Below are 16232 nucleotides of genomic sequence, written 5' to 3'. Positions count from 1 at the left end.
GGGCTCCGATCGCAGGCCAGGCCACATCGGAGGCCCCCCCCCGCCCCCTCCCCTACCCCCCACAGGCTGCCCCCGGACCCTTCAACGGCGAGATCCTGCCGGCTGAGAGCAGGTGTGGACGGCGCCGGCAGGACTCGGCGTTTTCATGACGGCCACTCCCGGGACGAGAATTGGCGGGCCGGCCGCGTAGTGCGTCCCCCGACCGGCGCCATGACGCAATTCACGCCGGTCGCAGGGATTCTCCAGACCGGCCCCAGGCTGAGAGAATCCAGCCCAGTGAGTCTACAAGTTGTAAGAATAGACAAAAACCAGAGGCGGGATTCACCCTTTTGGGGACTAAGTCTCCACGCCCGCCGGAAAATGGGCGAGAATCACTCCGGACTTTTTCCTAGCAAGTCCGGGGTGAGTCTCCATTTTCCAGGGGGCGAGCAGGGCCCCGGTGTTCGTCCCGCAGCTCTGGCTGTCAGCGGGGCCCTGCTGTCCAGACCGTGCATGTGCACGGCGGCCCACTTCGGCGTGGGTGCCGCCGACATGGCGGACCCACACAACGGGCCTGTGCGGAGAAAGATAGGTCCCACCCAGGTCGCGATGGCCTGCCGATCGGTGGCCCGATCGCAGGTCTGGTCACCGCTGAGGCCCCCTCCGGAGTCAGATACCCCCTGCCCCCCACCAGGATCGCCACCGCAGCCGCGGGTCCGAGCTCCCGCCGGGTGGTACCAGATGTGAACCACACTGGCAGGAACTCGGCCGGTCGACCACGGAGAATCGCCGCGTGGGCCTCTTCCAACGGCCCCCAACCGGCGCCTCGTCGACCGAGCGTGCGCAACTGGCGGGTCTGCGGAAGCGTTGTTGCATCGGATTTCCGGCATGAACGGCTAGTCTCCGCCCCCCCGCGCCGGGCGCGATTCCGGTGCAGAGGGTCGGAGAATCCCGCCCCAGAAACCTGTCCCTGACAAGTGCAACAAAATACTTGTGTGGCTGTCACATGAAGCCAAAACCTAGTCTCAATCCTGATGTCCCCACAGAGTTGAACAACCTGCCAAAATCTATCTGCTAGCCTCACACAAATAAAATGGTACCTGGGTAAATTAATGAGGGATGCATATCTCCCTTATTAGTATGCCTTATTAGTAAGTCTCTTTGGAGAGAAGTGAATAGAATTAGGAGGAAAACGAATGGTATCATTTGTTTCAAAACTGGAGTTTTTTCTAACTGGGTGGGTCTGTAATTTTTTTTCACAATGTTGTTTAATGCCCATGCTTGTCATTTTATGAGGAATAATCTCGGGCACACGCATATCGATTTTCAAAGCCATAATTTGTTGCCTTCTTGGTGTTTCACAGGGAGAAGCTGGACCTCCAGGTTATCTGGGGAGCGAGGTAAGTGTTTAACTGGGAAAGCATGTTGCAATGCGAAGTGGAGTGACCTGTTGAAGAAATTAAAGAGTGGGCTGATGTTTCAGCAACAGAAACATCCAGTATCCAGGCATTCCTGACTTCCCACTCTTCCCATCAGGTTACATAATTGAGGTCAGAGACTATTTGGATTGCCTGGTCTGGTCACACTCAAAATCAAGAAAGAAAGGAGAGATTTACAGCAGGGATTGAGATTGGGTATTAAGTTCCTTGGGATAAGTTAATTAATTTTGTGCACTTAGCACAAAGTTTCACCTCCCAGGAGGAACTGATCAGGAATTCAAGGGACAGTTAAGTATTTTCAGATCCACGTAAATTTATAAAATGTTCCCACTTTTTCAGTGGCTACTCATTCAATAAAAACTTGGAGCAAGATCTGAGCAAATTGCAACAGAGTCCCGCAATGAGCATGTTTAACCGGGTGTTTCCCAGCACCCGCAGCACCATTTTTAAATGGCGTCTTAATCTCTCGAATCCCCGGCATGACCCCTGAACCCTCCAAAGCCCCACGTCACCTATAATGGAATCCTCGGGCTCCACACCTCACCTCACATGGGCAGGACACACCCAGGCCCAATCCCCGGTGCGAGCACAATGCCAGACTGGCACTCTGGCAGTGCCCCTGCCAGCTGGCATTGCCATCTGGGCACCTTGGCATTGCCAGGCTTGCTGCCAAGTGAAACTGTCAGGATGCCAAGCTGGCACTGCCAAGCTGCCCAGGTGTCACCAGCAGTGTCAGGCTGCCACCCTGCCCAGACGAAACCACCTGGGGGTCGCCGATTCCCAGGGTGAACCCCACCCCCCAAGTGTTTTTGATTTGTTTTGATTTATTATTGTCATATGTATTAGTATGCAATGAAAAGTATTGTTTCTTGCATGCTGTACAAACAATGCATACCGTACATAGGAAGGAAGGAGAGACTGCAGAATATAATGTTACAGTTATAGCAAGGTGTAGAGAAAAGATCAACTTAATACGAGGTAAGTCCATTCAAAAGTCTGATGGCAGTAGGGAAGAAGCTGTTCTTGAGTCGGTTGGTACGTGACCTCAATCCTTGGTATCTTTTTCCTGACGGAAGAAGGTGGAAGAGAGTATGTCCGGGGTGCGTGGGGTCCTTAATTATGTTGGCTGCCTTTCCGAGGCAGCGGGAATTATAGATGGAGTCAATGGATGGGAGGCTGGTTTGCGTGATGGACTGGGCTACATTCACAACCTTTTGTAGTTTCCTGCGGTCTTGGGCAGAACAGGCTCCAAAACAAACTGTGCTATTCCAACTGGTCCCCGTTTGTGGAGACCAGCATTGAAAAGCACTCGCCTGACTCCGTGGCGAAGAGGTTAGATCCCTGGACCTGGTAGATCAGGCGAGTGCATATCCGAGTGACATTAGCTGGCTTGCTCTAACATGCAGATTTGCCAGATACTGATCTCAGCCACAATGGGTGGGATTTAGATCACGATGTCTCACGAGATCACGTTTGATCGCGCGAGGCATGGTGAGCTGGGTAGATCCCAGAAGAGGGATCTCCCAGCATCTACTAGCCATGCCACCATTTGGGCGAAATGTGGTCGATAGATCGCGCACTTAATAACTGACACCATGGGTGAAATTCTCCGGTATCGCCGCGATGTCCGCCGACTGGCGCCCAAAACGACGCAAATCAGTCGGGCATCACGCCGCCCCAAAGGTGCTGAATGCTCCGCATCTTGGGGGGCCGAGCCCCAACCTTAAGGGGCTAGGCCCGCGCCGGACTAATTTCCGCCCCGCCAGCTGATGGAAAAGGCCTTTGGTGCCCCGCCAGCTGGCGCGGAAATGACATCTCCGGGCGGCGCATTTGCAGGAGCATTAGCGGCCGCTGACGGCATTCCCGCGCATGCGCAGTGGAGGGAGTCTCTTCCGCCTCCGCCATGGTGGAGACCGTGGCGAAGGCGGAAAGAAAAAAGTGCCCCCACGGCACAGGCCCGCCCGCGGATCGGTGGGCCCCGATCGCGGGCCAGGCCACCGTGGGGGCACCCCCCGGGGCCAGATCGGCCCGCGCCCCCCCCAGGACCCTGGAGCCCGCCTGCGCCGCCTTGTCCCGCCGGTAAGGTAGGTGGTTTAATCTACGCTGGCGGGACAGGCATTTTAGCAGCGGGACTTCGGCCCATCCGGGCCGGAGAATCGCGGGGGGGGGGGGGGGGGGGGGGCGCCAACCGGCGCGGAGCGATTCCCGCCCCCGCCCAATATCCGGTGCCGGAGAGTTCAGCAACCGGCGGGGGCGGTATTCACGCCAGCCCCCGGCGATTCTCCGAACTGGCGGTGGGTCGGAGAATCTCGCCCCATGTCTGTGGAAGTAATTATTAAAAAGTTCCATTATTTTAAAATGGAAATGAAAAGTTCATTGTAGGGTTACATTTAAATTCTCCAAAACATTTCAATCACCAGCGTTAAAGAAAAATTATTTATATTTTGTCACTTGGCAGTACAAAACTTGAATACTGCAGAAAATGGGACATGCTGTTGAAGCTTTTTGTCCCACACTCATCATGAAAGATGCAAGAATGACAAATTTTAAAAGGAGAAATGGGTGCGGATTGTTTGACACTGTGACTCTGATTGGTAAGGCTTTGCAATAGAAAATGCATCAAGGAATTATTGTCCTCCACGCTTTTGATTAATTCAAAAAAGGTGCAAAAACTGGACATGTTCCTTTTGCTTAAAGAAGACAGGACCCTGTGTATGAATATATGTAGCTTCTAGCAAGTGTAAGTGAGCCACATTGTGAGCCCAGTAGATAAACATTGAACAAGAACGTAGAACATACAGTGCAGAAGAGGCCATTCGGCCATCGAGTCTACACCGACCCACTTAAGCCCTCACTTCCACCCTATCCCAATAACCCAGTAACCCCTCCTATTCTTTTTGGTCACTAAGGGCTATTTATCATGGCCAATCTACCTAACCTGCACATCTTTGGACTGTGGGAGGAAACCAGGGCACTCGGAGGAAACCCACTCAAACACGGGGTGAACGTGCAGACTCTGCACAGACAGTGACCCAGAGGGGAATCAGGACCTGGCACTGTGAGACCACAGTGCTAGCCACTTGTGCTACCGTGCTGCCCAAATTCAAATGGTTATGGTTATGAGTGCAACCCTTGAAACACTTGGGATTGTTCAGTAAGTATTCATATATAAAGATCTGTCCTCTGTAGGCAAAAGAAAAATGGCCAGGAATTAGACATTTTTAAAAATTAAGCAAAAGCATGGGGGACAACAGTTCCCTGGTGTCTTCTCCATGGCAAATCCGAGGCCCACTCAGAATCTACTTGCCAACCAATTAGTCGCTTTTTCTCATGCAATATAAATTGCCCCCTTTGAAATTTGGCATTCTTGCATCTGTCCTAATCAGCCCAAGGTTAAAAGCTTCAGCAACATCTCTTTTCTCTCAGCAATTTCAGCATTTACTGTCTTTGCATCGATACAATTTTCAGTGGATGTATGTGTGCCTTCCACTCCAGTGTTTCTGCTTGTTTGATGTTGATGACTAATTACTGAATCATTTCTTTCAGGTCGAGTTTGGTGGTTTAAAAGGAGAACCGGTGAGTATAATTCCCAGACCTTATCATAATAAAGCTGACTAGAGGAAATATATCTTGGACTATATATTGGAATATTATTCACGATGTCCGTGCTTTACTGGTTAATTACTCTTATGATACAAGATAATATGAAAGCTCGAGCAGAATATTCTGAAACAAAGACATTTTGAAATTGGAAGGTTATTAACACCATCAAGCTCACTTCCAGTCACAAATTCCTCTATTATGGATCTCTCCACCCTCCTTTTAATCCCAAATTTAATCTAACTAATCCGTTAATGTTGCTATGACCCTAAATTTTATGGTTCATTCTGACAAGAATAAATTTACTGAAACCTATCTAGTTTCTTCTACACGATTGGTCAAACCTTTTCTGACAGGTTTGACCTGTTAAATATGTTATGTGGTAACTGATGGGAACTGAAATAACAGGATATAAATCATTACCATCAATCATCACAAATGAATAATGACCAATGGCAAGTCATCTCAGTGCCAAAATCATTACAAGCTGGTTGTAAGGCTCCACGCAAGGTTCCTCCCACCTAATTTCATCTCATCCGATCACCATAATCCTTCTGTTTCTTTCTCCCTCCCTAGCTTCCCCTTAAATACACCCATGAGACCCAACCGGTAGCTCTGCCATTAGGACGAGATGGGGCGGAGGAGCAACAAAGAAGAAATGAGAGAGTCAAAGTAGCTTGGTAAAGGGGAGTAGAAAGACGCTACACCAGAGGCAATAACCGTAGTACTTATTCGGGGAGTGCTTCCCACACCTCAGCTTCAGTGAGAAACAATGAGTAAAAATTATTTGCTTTACCTCAAAAGCTATTGCTGAGTTGAGTCATCTATCATAGCCATAACCAGAGCCTCAAACCTCATTCCTACTTTTGTCAGGTTGGAAAAGCTTATACTGTGACGTCTGGTTTGTCCATTCATTCCATGGCTTCTTGAGGTGCAAAACAGTCAAATTAGGTGCAACTCACAACAGATCTCAGTGGGCAGGTTTACCTAATGTTTTCCATGATCTAGGGCTCATGGCTACCGTCAAATTTCGAGTTGTTCATCAGCTTCCACTTATGAAGCAGGTGGTTACATATTCAATGCTCAGCAAGGATCTGTTGAGCACTATCCTTAGTCAAAGAAGGGTAAATTCTGGGACCTTTGCAGTTAGTGATGCTGTGTGGATTCTTTTTGCTGCATATTTAATCCTGTCATGGTCAAATATTTCAGGTATCGTGCATGAAAAATGCGAGGTTCAGGGTGTGAAGTGTGTAAGGATCGGGGAAAGAGGTGAAGGGATAATAGAGGGAGATGAAGTAAGGCATGTGCAGGGCCACATAGATCATAAACACAATCAGAGATATTTTGCATCAAATGCTTGTTTCAGTTTTGTAAAATTGGATCTACTTCCATGATATGTGGTGCGACGATTGTAAAAGAGTCAAGGGAATTTCAGGCAATTTTTAGGATAGTTCCCCTACAGAGTGATGAGAAAATATTGAAAATATGAATAAAAATACATTAAGAATGAACCATTCTTATGAGTAATATTTACAGGTGCAAATGACTGTCCGAATACAGTACATCCTTTTGATTTAAATATAATGTTCTTTACCTTTACAGGGTCAACTAGGACCTCGTGGCCTTCCGGGCTTGACAGGTCCTCCAGGGCCTATGGTAAGATGTTCTTTTTTTACTTACAAGGAAGAAAAATGAGCAAATCAGTCAACACAATAACAATATCACCAAACACACACACACTCATTGTGAACAAGAGGAATCCAAAGCCTCCATTGGTGTTTGGTGATAATGTTATGTGTTGTGTCACAGTCCAACATGAGATAAAGTGCCAGATCATTACTACAGATAACACTAACTTTTCAGAAACCATCGATATCATAGAATTTACAGTGCAGAAGGAGGCCATTCAGCCCATCGAGTCTGCACCGGTTCTTGGAAAGAGCACCCTACCCAAGGTCAACATCTCCACGCTATCCCCATAACCCAGTAACCCCACCCAACACTAAGGGCAATTTTGGACACTAAGGGCAATTTATCATGGCCAATCCACCTAACCTGCACATCTTTGGACTGTGGGAGGAAACCGGAGCACCCGGAGGAAACCCACGCACACACGGGGAGGATGTGCAGACTCCGCACAGACAGTGACCCAAGTCGGAATCGAACCTGGGATCCTGGAGCTGTGAAGCAATTGTGCTATCCACAATGCTACCGTGCTGCCCCTGATATGTTTATGTTATGCTAGATAAAGAAACACCACAACTGTAGAAGGAGAAAAAAAACTAGTTGGATGAAAATTGTGAAGTAGTTTGAATATATTGAAGAAAAGGAGATGATTTTGGTACAATGGGTGTAAGGATGTCTGTGTTGATTGACTGGACGTCCATTAGAGGGCTTGGCAAAAGATAAGCTGCGAGATTCTCCTTTGGCAGGATCCTCCGCCCCGCCGGCAGCGCACCCACCCCCGTGGGTTTCATGATAGCGTGGGGTAGCCCACAGTGGGAAATCCCATTGGCCGGCTGCGGGAACGGAGAATCCCACTGCCGGCGGTGGGGGGTGGGGGGGAGAAACGAGGCCGGTGGAGCGCAGAAGACATTTTCTGAAGTGACCATTTGAGTAGTTCATATGCGGCTTGAGGAAGTCTGTAGCATAAACATTTACGCGAATCCCTTCCCGCACTCCTATCTGCATGATGCACTCACAAAGTATAGGAGTTCATACTGCTATGGAGCATTCTGACCTACTTCTGGATCAACATCTAAATGCATATGCATTTTCTTGAATCAATATTTTTAGTCAAAATACATGGAGGAAGTACGATGTTACAAAAGTACCAAACAAAAGGCCTGGCTCAATTCTGCAAAATGATTAGAAACTAATCGCTAACACAGGGAGAAGGGAAATCTAATTAGATATAGCCTGGGGCAACTCTTGCAAACTTGCACAGTAAGCAGCTCATGCTCCATAAGATAAAACAACATGATTTTTTTTTCTAATTTTAGGGTCGTCCTGGTCTGGATGGCAATGCTGGCAAAGCTGGATTACAAGGTCAAAGGGTATGTAAAAATTATATTCCCGCTGGGTTTAGACTGAGACTTTGTCAAGTGGAGGCAGAATTTAGAAAGTGGAATTTGACAAAATCCATAAGACAATTTAGATCAAATTCAATTCTAACATAGACCTAGGATTTATCAGTTACTAATATTATTTTGTGTCTGAGCTTCAACACCAACTAGCCCCGAGTGGCAGCAGCAATTCAGTAAATAAATGGTGTGGAACTGAGTCACATGGACGTCAGGAGGTCTTCTGGCGCAGTGGTAGAGTCCCTACCTCTGGACCAGAAGCTATGGGCTCAAGTTCAATGCCAGCATGTTGGCCATCGAAGGAGCCTTCATAACGCGGTTCAACAGGCTGATACTAAGCTTGGGAATCCTTCCACCACTTCCCCACTATTCCCCAAAGGGAAACATTATGCTAAAAGAACAGATGGGCTTCTTTCGGTCCCAGGCTCAATGCCTGATTTGTGCTGTATTGGCTGATTTCACACAGGAAGCTATGGCCTTAGTGGTTGATCAATGTCCTTGCTTCCAATACCTGGCTAATTGCTCCTGTTGAAAAATGTACCCGGGTGAATCTTGGTTGAGGATAGGTTAAGGCCATGTTTCTTTACTTACCCCTTGTTGGTTGAATAGCCTGCCAATATTTTGCTGCCTGGACTCATCCAAGAAATATGGCAAAGTGGGTATGGTGCCAAGCTGCCCACTGGCTCAGTGAAGTGTGAAATCTGGGAGGATGATTAAAAGCAAAGATGTCTCAAGTACATGTTCAAAACAGCTTGACCTTTGTGGAAAGACAGGGCATGAGTGTGAAGGTCAAATACATGTGCTGGACTTGTTCCCTGCTTTGCAGATTCATTTTAAGGAATCCTTCAATCTTAGCCATGCTTACTTACCATGTGAAATGAAAAAAAGGGGATTAAAACTCTGCATAGAAACCACAATCTGGTAAAACGTCTTCAAATAAAACTTTTATCTTTCCCTGTAACTGAGAGGTACTTCAAGAGGAAAGTGCTGGATGTTTTGTATTTCAGAGCCCTAGGATTTGCCTGGAAGCAGGTGAACGCACAAGATCAATCTGCTAGCTGTCATGCCAGTTCTCTGGCACAATCCCACTCCCAACCTATTTCCAAAGAGGTGAGGAGCCAGTTCAGCTTGTTAAAGACCTAGTAAGGCATATTGTCAAAACAGTGTAGCTGCCTGGTGATGTTCTCCCAATATACCTCCCTGCCTGTCTGGCTTCGGCTTCAAGCTGCCACGTGGAGAAGTTCCTAATCCACACTGGTGGGCTGGCTGCTGAAGACATTCTTTATGTATGTTAAAGTTGAAGAAGTTAGAGACTGAGCACCTCCATTTTGTGTGTACCCTTTGTGGTAGTATGCATTAGGGGTCATGTGGGACTGTGAAGCCGTGATGTCATTGGCTGACAGATCCCGGGTCCTGGTTGGCTGTTGACCTCTAGCTCCGCCCTGAAGGCGGAGTATAAGAACCAGGAGTTCTCCCCCGCAGGCCAGTCTGTTACTGAACTGCGGGGAACAAGTCACGCTTAATAAAGCCTCATCGACTTCATCCCTATTCGTCTCTCGTGAGTCTTTGTGCGCTACAATTTATTAAGCGTGCTTAAAGGACTATGGAGCTCAGGATCATCCCGGAATGCCTGAGGATCAGCCCCCACGCAGTGAACTCAGCAGCAGTTTTTAAACACTGGCAGACTTGTTTCGAAGCATACCTCCGAACGGCCCCCGGCCGGGTCACAGAAGACCAGAAACTGCAGGTCCTGCACTCGATGGTAAGCCCGGAAATTTTCCCTCTCATAGAAGACGCAGAGGATTTCCAGACGGCGTTCACAGCACTAAAAAGCATCTATGTTCGCCCAGTGAACCAGATCTACGCACGCTACCAACTCGCAACGAGACGGCAAAGTCCCGGAGAATCGCTAGACGAATTCTACGCCGCGCTGCTAATTTTGGGACGGGCCTGCAGCTGCCCGCCGGTAAACGTGATTGAACACACGGATATGTTAATTCGCGATGCGTTTGTGGCTGGTATGAACTCTCCCCAAATCCGGCAAAGACTTTTAGAAAAAGAGTCGCTAGGACTCTCAGAGGCATGGGCCCTTGCAGCCTCACTAGATGTGGCCGCGCGAAACGCCCGCGTGTACGGCCCCGACCGCGCGGCAGCCCCTTGGGCTCCGTGGACCCCCGTCGTGACAAATCCCCCCCCACCCCACAGGCTTGCGCGGTTCAGACGCCAAGTCATCCCGGGGGAGCTCGCTGCTATTTCTGCGGCCAGGCGAAACACCCCCGGCAGCGCTGCCCGGCCCGCGCAGCGATTTGCAAGAGCTGCGGGAAAAAGGGCCATTTCGCGGCTGCGTGCCGGTCCCGGGAGGTCGCCGCTGTCCCCGGAGAAGAAGGAGTCCTGCACGTTTCTAACGCTCCCCAACGCCCCCCCCAGCGGCCCATGTACGACCCGCAGGCGCAGCCCTTTTGGGTCCCGGCCACCGCTGTCCCCGGAGAACAAGGAGTCCTGCGCGTTTCAAACGCTCCCCAACCCCCCCAGCGCCCCATGTGCGGCCCGCAGGCGCCGCCATTTTGGGTCCCGGCCACCACGAGGGGAGGAGGGGCGCCGCCATCTTGGGATCCCCCAGCCCTGTGCGACGCATGTGGGCGGCCATTTTGTCCACCCCGCCGCCATCTTGTGACCCCCCCAGCCATATGCGATGCATGGGGGCGGCCATTTTGTTCACCCCCGCCGCCATCTTGGACGGCAACAATGGACCCCAGCATCGATGGCTCCACGGGGTTCGAAGAAGACGCTGAAGCACTACGACCGCGTCTGGCCTCAATGACGCTGGACGAAGCACGGCCCCGGACGCTCCAGACGACGACAACAACGGTGCTGATCAACGGGCACGAGACACCATGCCTGGTCGACTCCGGGAGCACAGATAGCTTCATCCACCCCGACACGGTAAGACGCTGTTTTTTGACCATCCGTCCCAGTGCGCAAAAGATTTCCCTAGCTGCAGGATCCCACTACATACAGATCAAAGGCTTCTGCATAGTGACCCTAACGATGCAAGGGAGGGAGTTTAAAAACTACAGGCTCTACGTCCTTCCCCAACTCTGCGCGCCCACATTACTGGGATTAGACTTCCAGTGCAATCTGCAGAGCCTAACTTTCAAATTCGGCGGCCCAATACCCCCACTCACTATCTGCGGCCTCGCAACCCTCAAGGTTGAGCCCCCATCCTTGTTTGCAAACCTCACCCCGGATTGCAAACCCGTCGCCACTAGGAGCAGACGGTACAGCGCCCAGGACCGGACATTCATTCGGTCCGAAGTCCAGCGGCTACTGAAGGAAGGCATAATCCAGGCCAGCAATAGTCCCTGGAGAGCGCAGGTGGTAGTAAAGACAGGGGAGAAGCAAAGGATGGTCATAGACTATAGCCAGACCATCAACAGGTACACACAGCTAGATGCGTACCCTCTCCCCCGCATATCCGACATGGTCAATCGGATTGCCCAATATAAGGTCTTCTCCACCGTGGACCTCAAGTCCGCCTACCATCAGCTCCCCATCCGCCCAAGTGACCGCAAGTACACAGCCTTCGAGGCAGACGGGCGATTATACCACTTCCTAAGGGTCCCATTTGGCGTCACAAACGGGGTCTCGGTCTTCCAACGAGAGATGGACCGAATGGTTGATCAACACGGGTTGCAGGCCACGTTCCCGTATCTCGACAATGTAACCATCTGCGGCCACGATCAGCAGGACCACGACGCCAATCTCCAAAAATTCCTCCAGAACGCTAAAGCCTTGAACCTCACATACAACGAGGACAAGTGCTTTTTTAGCACAAACCGGCTAGCCATCTTGGGATATGTAGTGCGCAATGGGATAATAGGCCCCGACCCCGAACGTATACGCCCCCTCATGGAATTTCCCCTCCCTCACTGCTCAAAAGCCCTAAAACGCTGCCTGGGGTTCTTTTCATATTATGCCCAGTGGGTCCCCCAGTACGCAGACAAGGCCCACCCCCTAATACAGACCACGACCTTCCCTCTGTCGACAGAGGCTTGCCAGGCCTTCAGCCAAAGCGGATATCGCAAAGGCCACGATGCGCGCCATCGACGAGTCCCTCCCCTTCCAGGTCGAGAGCAACGCCTCCGATGTAGCTCTAGCGGCCACCCTTAACCAAGCGGGCAGGCCCGTGGCCTTTTTCTCCCGAACCCTCCACGCCTCAGAAATCCGCCACTCCTCAGTGGAAAAGGAAGCCCAAGCCATAGTGGAAGCTGTGCGACATTGGAGGCATTACCTGGCCAGCAGGAGATTCACTCTCCTCACTGACCAACGGTCAGTAGCCTTCATGTTCGATAATGCACAGCGGGGCATTAGCTTTCATGTTCGATAATGCACAGCGGGGCATTAGCTTTCATGTTCGATAATGCACAGCGGGGCATTAGCTTTCATGTTCGATAATGCACAGCGGGGCAAAATTAAAAATGACAAGATCTTAAGGTGGAGGATCGAACTCTCCACCTTCAACTATGAGATCTTGTACCGTCCCGGAAAGCTGAACGAGCCGTCCGATGCCCTATCCCGCGGCACATGTGCCAACGCACAAATTAACCGTCTCCAAACCCTCCACGAGGACCTCTGCCACCCGGGGGTCACTCGGTTCTACCAGTTTATAAAGTCCCGCAACCTCCCCTACTCCGTGGAGGAGGTCCGTACAGTCACAAGGAACTGCCACATCTGCGCAGAGTGCAAACCGCATTTTTTCAGGCCGGATAGTGCGCACCTGATCAAGGCCTCCCGTCCCTTTGAACGCCTCAGTCTGGATTTCAAAGGGCCCCTCCCCTCCACCGACCGCAACACGTACTTCCTGAACGTGGTGGACGAGTACTCCCGTTTCCCCTTCGCCATCCCCTGCCCCGACATGACAGCGGCCACAGTCATTAAAGCCCTTAACACCATATTCACACTGTTCGGTTGCCCCGCATACGTCCATAGCGACAGGGGGTCCTCCTTCATGAGTGACGAGCTGCGCCAGTTCCTGCTCAGCAAGGGTATAGCCTCGAGCAGGACGACCAGCTACAACCCCCGGGGGAACGGGCAAGTAGAGAGGGAGAACGGCACGGTCTGGAAGACCGTCCTACTGGCCCTACGGTCCAGGGATCTCCCAGTTTCACGGTGGCAGGAGGTCCTCCCGGACGCCCTCCACTCCATCCGGTCGCTACTGTGTACCACTACTAACCAAACGCCTCATGAGCGCCTCCTTGTCTTCCCCAGGAAGTCCTCCTCTGGAACGTCGCTGCCGACCTGGCTGGCGGCCCCAGGACCCATCTTGCTCCGGAAACATGTGCGGGCGCACAAGTCGGACCCGTTGGTCGAGAGGGTTCACCTCCTCCACGCGAACCCGCAGTACGCCTACGTGGAGTGCCCCGACGGCCGACAGGACACGGTCTCCCTGCGAGATCTGGCGCCCGCCGGCAACACGCACACCCCCCCGACACCAATCACCCCCTCCCTGCCACCGGCGCACCCCGCGACAGCCCCCTTCCCGGGAGGATCGGTCCTCCTCCCAGGTCCGACCTTGTAAACCTCTACCACCATGCGAAGCACCACCCCGCCGGGTTCATTTTTAACAAGGGGTGAATGTGGTAGTATGCATTAGGGGTCATGTGGGACTGTGAAGCCGTGATGTCATTGGCTGACAGATCCCGGGTCCTGGTTGGCTGTTGACCTCTAGCTCCGCCCTGAAGGTGGAGTATAAGAACCAGGAGTTCTCCCCCGCAGGCCAGTCTGTTACTGAACTGCGGGGAACAAGTCACGCTTAATAAAGCCTCATCGACTTCATCTCTATTCGTCTCTCGTGAGTCTTTGTGCGCTACACCCTTTTACCTTCAAAGACAAGTTTCTGCTTCTTCGGCCCTGGCCCTCCAGGTGTCCATCAGCTGTCCTTGAGAGGATGCTGAGCCTGCCCTCTGGCCATTATTTGGCCAATTCAGGGAAAACTATAATCTTTATCAGTGTCACAAGTAAGCTTAGATTAGCACTGCAATGAAGTTACTGTGAAAATCTCCTAGTCGCCTCACTCAGGCGCTTGTTCAGGTATACTGAGGGAGAATTCAGAATGTCCAATTCACCTAACAACACATCTTTCGGCACCTGTGGCAGGAAACCGGAGCATCCGGAGGAAACCCACGCAGATACGGGGAGAACGTGTAGACTCCACACAGACAGTGACTCAAGCCGGGAATCAAACCCGGGTCCCAGGCGCTGTGAAGCAACAGTGCTAACCACTGTGCTGCCGTGCCACCCAGAGCTATGCCACTGTTCCCCACTCAGTGGTCTTCTGACTCCCATTTGACCCTGAAAGCAGGGTCCTGAAGTCTGCAGAGAAAACCCTGTCATAATATACACACCGGTATATGATGGTGCACAGACAGGCAGTGATTGACACACAGGATGACCAGTGAACACATAGAACACAGCAGCCAATCATCAGACAGGACACGACCACTATAAAGCCAGAGGGCACTAGTTTTCTCGCTCTCTTGGGATCCAGCCTCTGAGACAGTCAGAGCCCGTGAGCAGCAACTAGAACATACACCATGTGGTAGTAAGATAGTCTGGTCAGGTTAGCCTCAGGTCTCCAGTCAAGTCAGCATAGTGTCAACCCACAGTTAAAGTATGTATGATTGTTAAGAGTTCAATAAAATCGAGTTGCATTTCTTCAAGTGTTGGAAGCCTGGCTCTCTCACTGCTGCAGTAAAAGCAGTCCCCGCAGACCCGGCATACCCAACACATCAAACCCGACATAAATAAAAGCAAAATGCTGCAGATACTATGTGGGACGAAGGGCACAATACCAGTGCTCGGGGCCAGCATGTATGCAGGAAGTGTCTCCAGCAGCAGCTCCTGGAAGCCCGGGTTTTCAAGCTGGGGACACTGTGGAGCATCCGCGAGGTGGAGAGTATCATGGATACCACGTACAGAGAGATGGTCACACTGCAGGCTAAGAGTCTACAAGGAGGAAGGGAATGGGTGACCACCAGGCAGAACAAGAGAGCTCGGCTGGCAGTGCAGGAACTTCCTGTGATTATTCACCTGCAAAAGAGATATATCGCTTCTGACACTGTTAGATTGATGAGGGGAATGGCCTCAGAGGAAAGCAGCAATTTGTTGCACAGAGGAGGAGTTAAAAGTGTGGGAATGTAATAGCTATAGAGGATTCAATTGTAAGGGGAACAGACAGGTTTCTGTGGCTGTAAACAAGACTCCAGGATGGTGTGCTGACTCTCTGGCGCTCAGGTCAAGGGTGTCTCAGAGCGGCTACAATACATTCTGGGGGGGGAAGGTACCGCTAGTCATGGTGTACATTGGTACCAATGACATAGTTAAAAATAAGGGATGAGTTACTGAACGTCGAATATAGAGAATCTGGGTATCCTGGTGGGCTCGGCACTGCCCTAGCTTGGAGCTGCCGTGGGTGTTGCCCTGGGTGGTCCGCCGGTGGGTGCTGGTTGGGCGGGGGAGTTTGAGGCGGGGTGTGGAGCACCCATACGGCCGGTGTCACTGTGGTGAACCAGGGGCCAAGGTGGGTGGTTAGTGGGTGCGCAGCAAGATGGCCACCGCAATGGTAGTCCGTGCGTGGACACTGCCAAAGTCCCATGGGGGTTCACCTCGGCCGCTCATCTGTTCCCCCCCCCCCCCATGCTTCCCCCCTTCCCACCAGCCCTGGCAGGGCCCCCCCACCCCAGCCAGTGTCCGGGCCAGCAGCCCACGGTCGCCCTTCTCTGTGTCTTACCTCCTGTCTCTCTCTTCAGAAGCCACTGTTGATTCCCAAATTTCTTTATCCGTCAGTCTGGCCTCAATAAAAGTCGAGATGGATTTGCAAGTATAACAATAGTTATTTTATTCAGCTTGCAAGCTACCTAGTCCACAGTGATACAGATAACATGTTGCTCTCTGCAGCTCCGGGATTAAGTGAATGTCCCAGACAAAGAGATCAGTACTGATACATTCAAATGGCATCAAGTTTCACATACTCGACACCCATAGGTCATCCTATGTCCCTCCTGACTTGTTTGATCTATTCTGATTGGCTCACTTCCAATCCCTTTCTCCGGCCCCTATCAATTCAGCATCA

The 16232-nt window shown here is 51.2% G+C and overlaps 1 protein-coding gene and 1 long non-coding RNA gene across 3 annotated transcripts in view; one reads left to right on the top strand and one right to left on the bottom strand.

Moving 5' to 3' along the window:
- Positions 1–16232, top strand: part of col22a1 (collagen, type XXII, alpha 1) — a 481125-nt gene that overhangs the window by 280790 nt on the left and 184103 nt on the right. For both annotated transcript variants that reach the window (XM_072468265.1, XM_072468266.1), the window contains 4 exons: positions 1344–1379; positions 4965–4994; positions 6621–6674; positions 8021–8074. In XM_072468265.1, coding sequence (XP_072324366.1) covers positions 1344–1379; positions 4965–4994; positions 6621–6674; positions 8021–8074 — 174 coding nt within the window. The remainder of the gene's footprint in view (positions 1–1343; positions 1380–4964; positions 4995–6620; positions 6675–8020; positions 8075–16232) is intronic.
- LOC140385772 (uncharacterized) lies at positions 6612–16013 on the bottom strand. Its single transcript, XR_011933465.1, has 3 exons — positions 15891–16013; positions 8693–8802; positions 6612–6693 (listed from the first exon to the last, which is right to left on the bottom strand). It is a non-coding gene; the product is annotated as an uncharacterized lncRNA (long non-coding RNA).

The sequence above is a fragment of the Scyliorhinus torazame genome, chromosome 11 (genome assembly GCF_047496885.1).
Source record: "Scyliorhinus torazame isolate Kashiwa2021f chromosome 11, sScyTor2.1, whole genome shotgun sequence".
In the NCBI taxonomy this organism is placed as follows: domain Eukaryota; kingdom Metazoa; phylum Chordata; class Chondrichthyes; order Carcharhiniformes; family Scyliorhinidae; genus Scyliorhinus; species Scyliorhinus torazame.
This window is presented reverse-complemented; position numbering and strand designations above follow the sequence as displayed.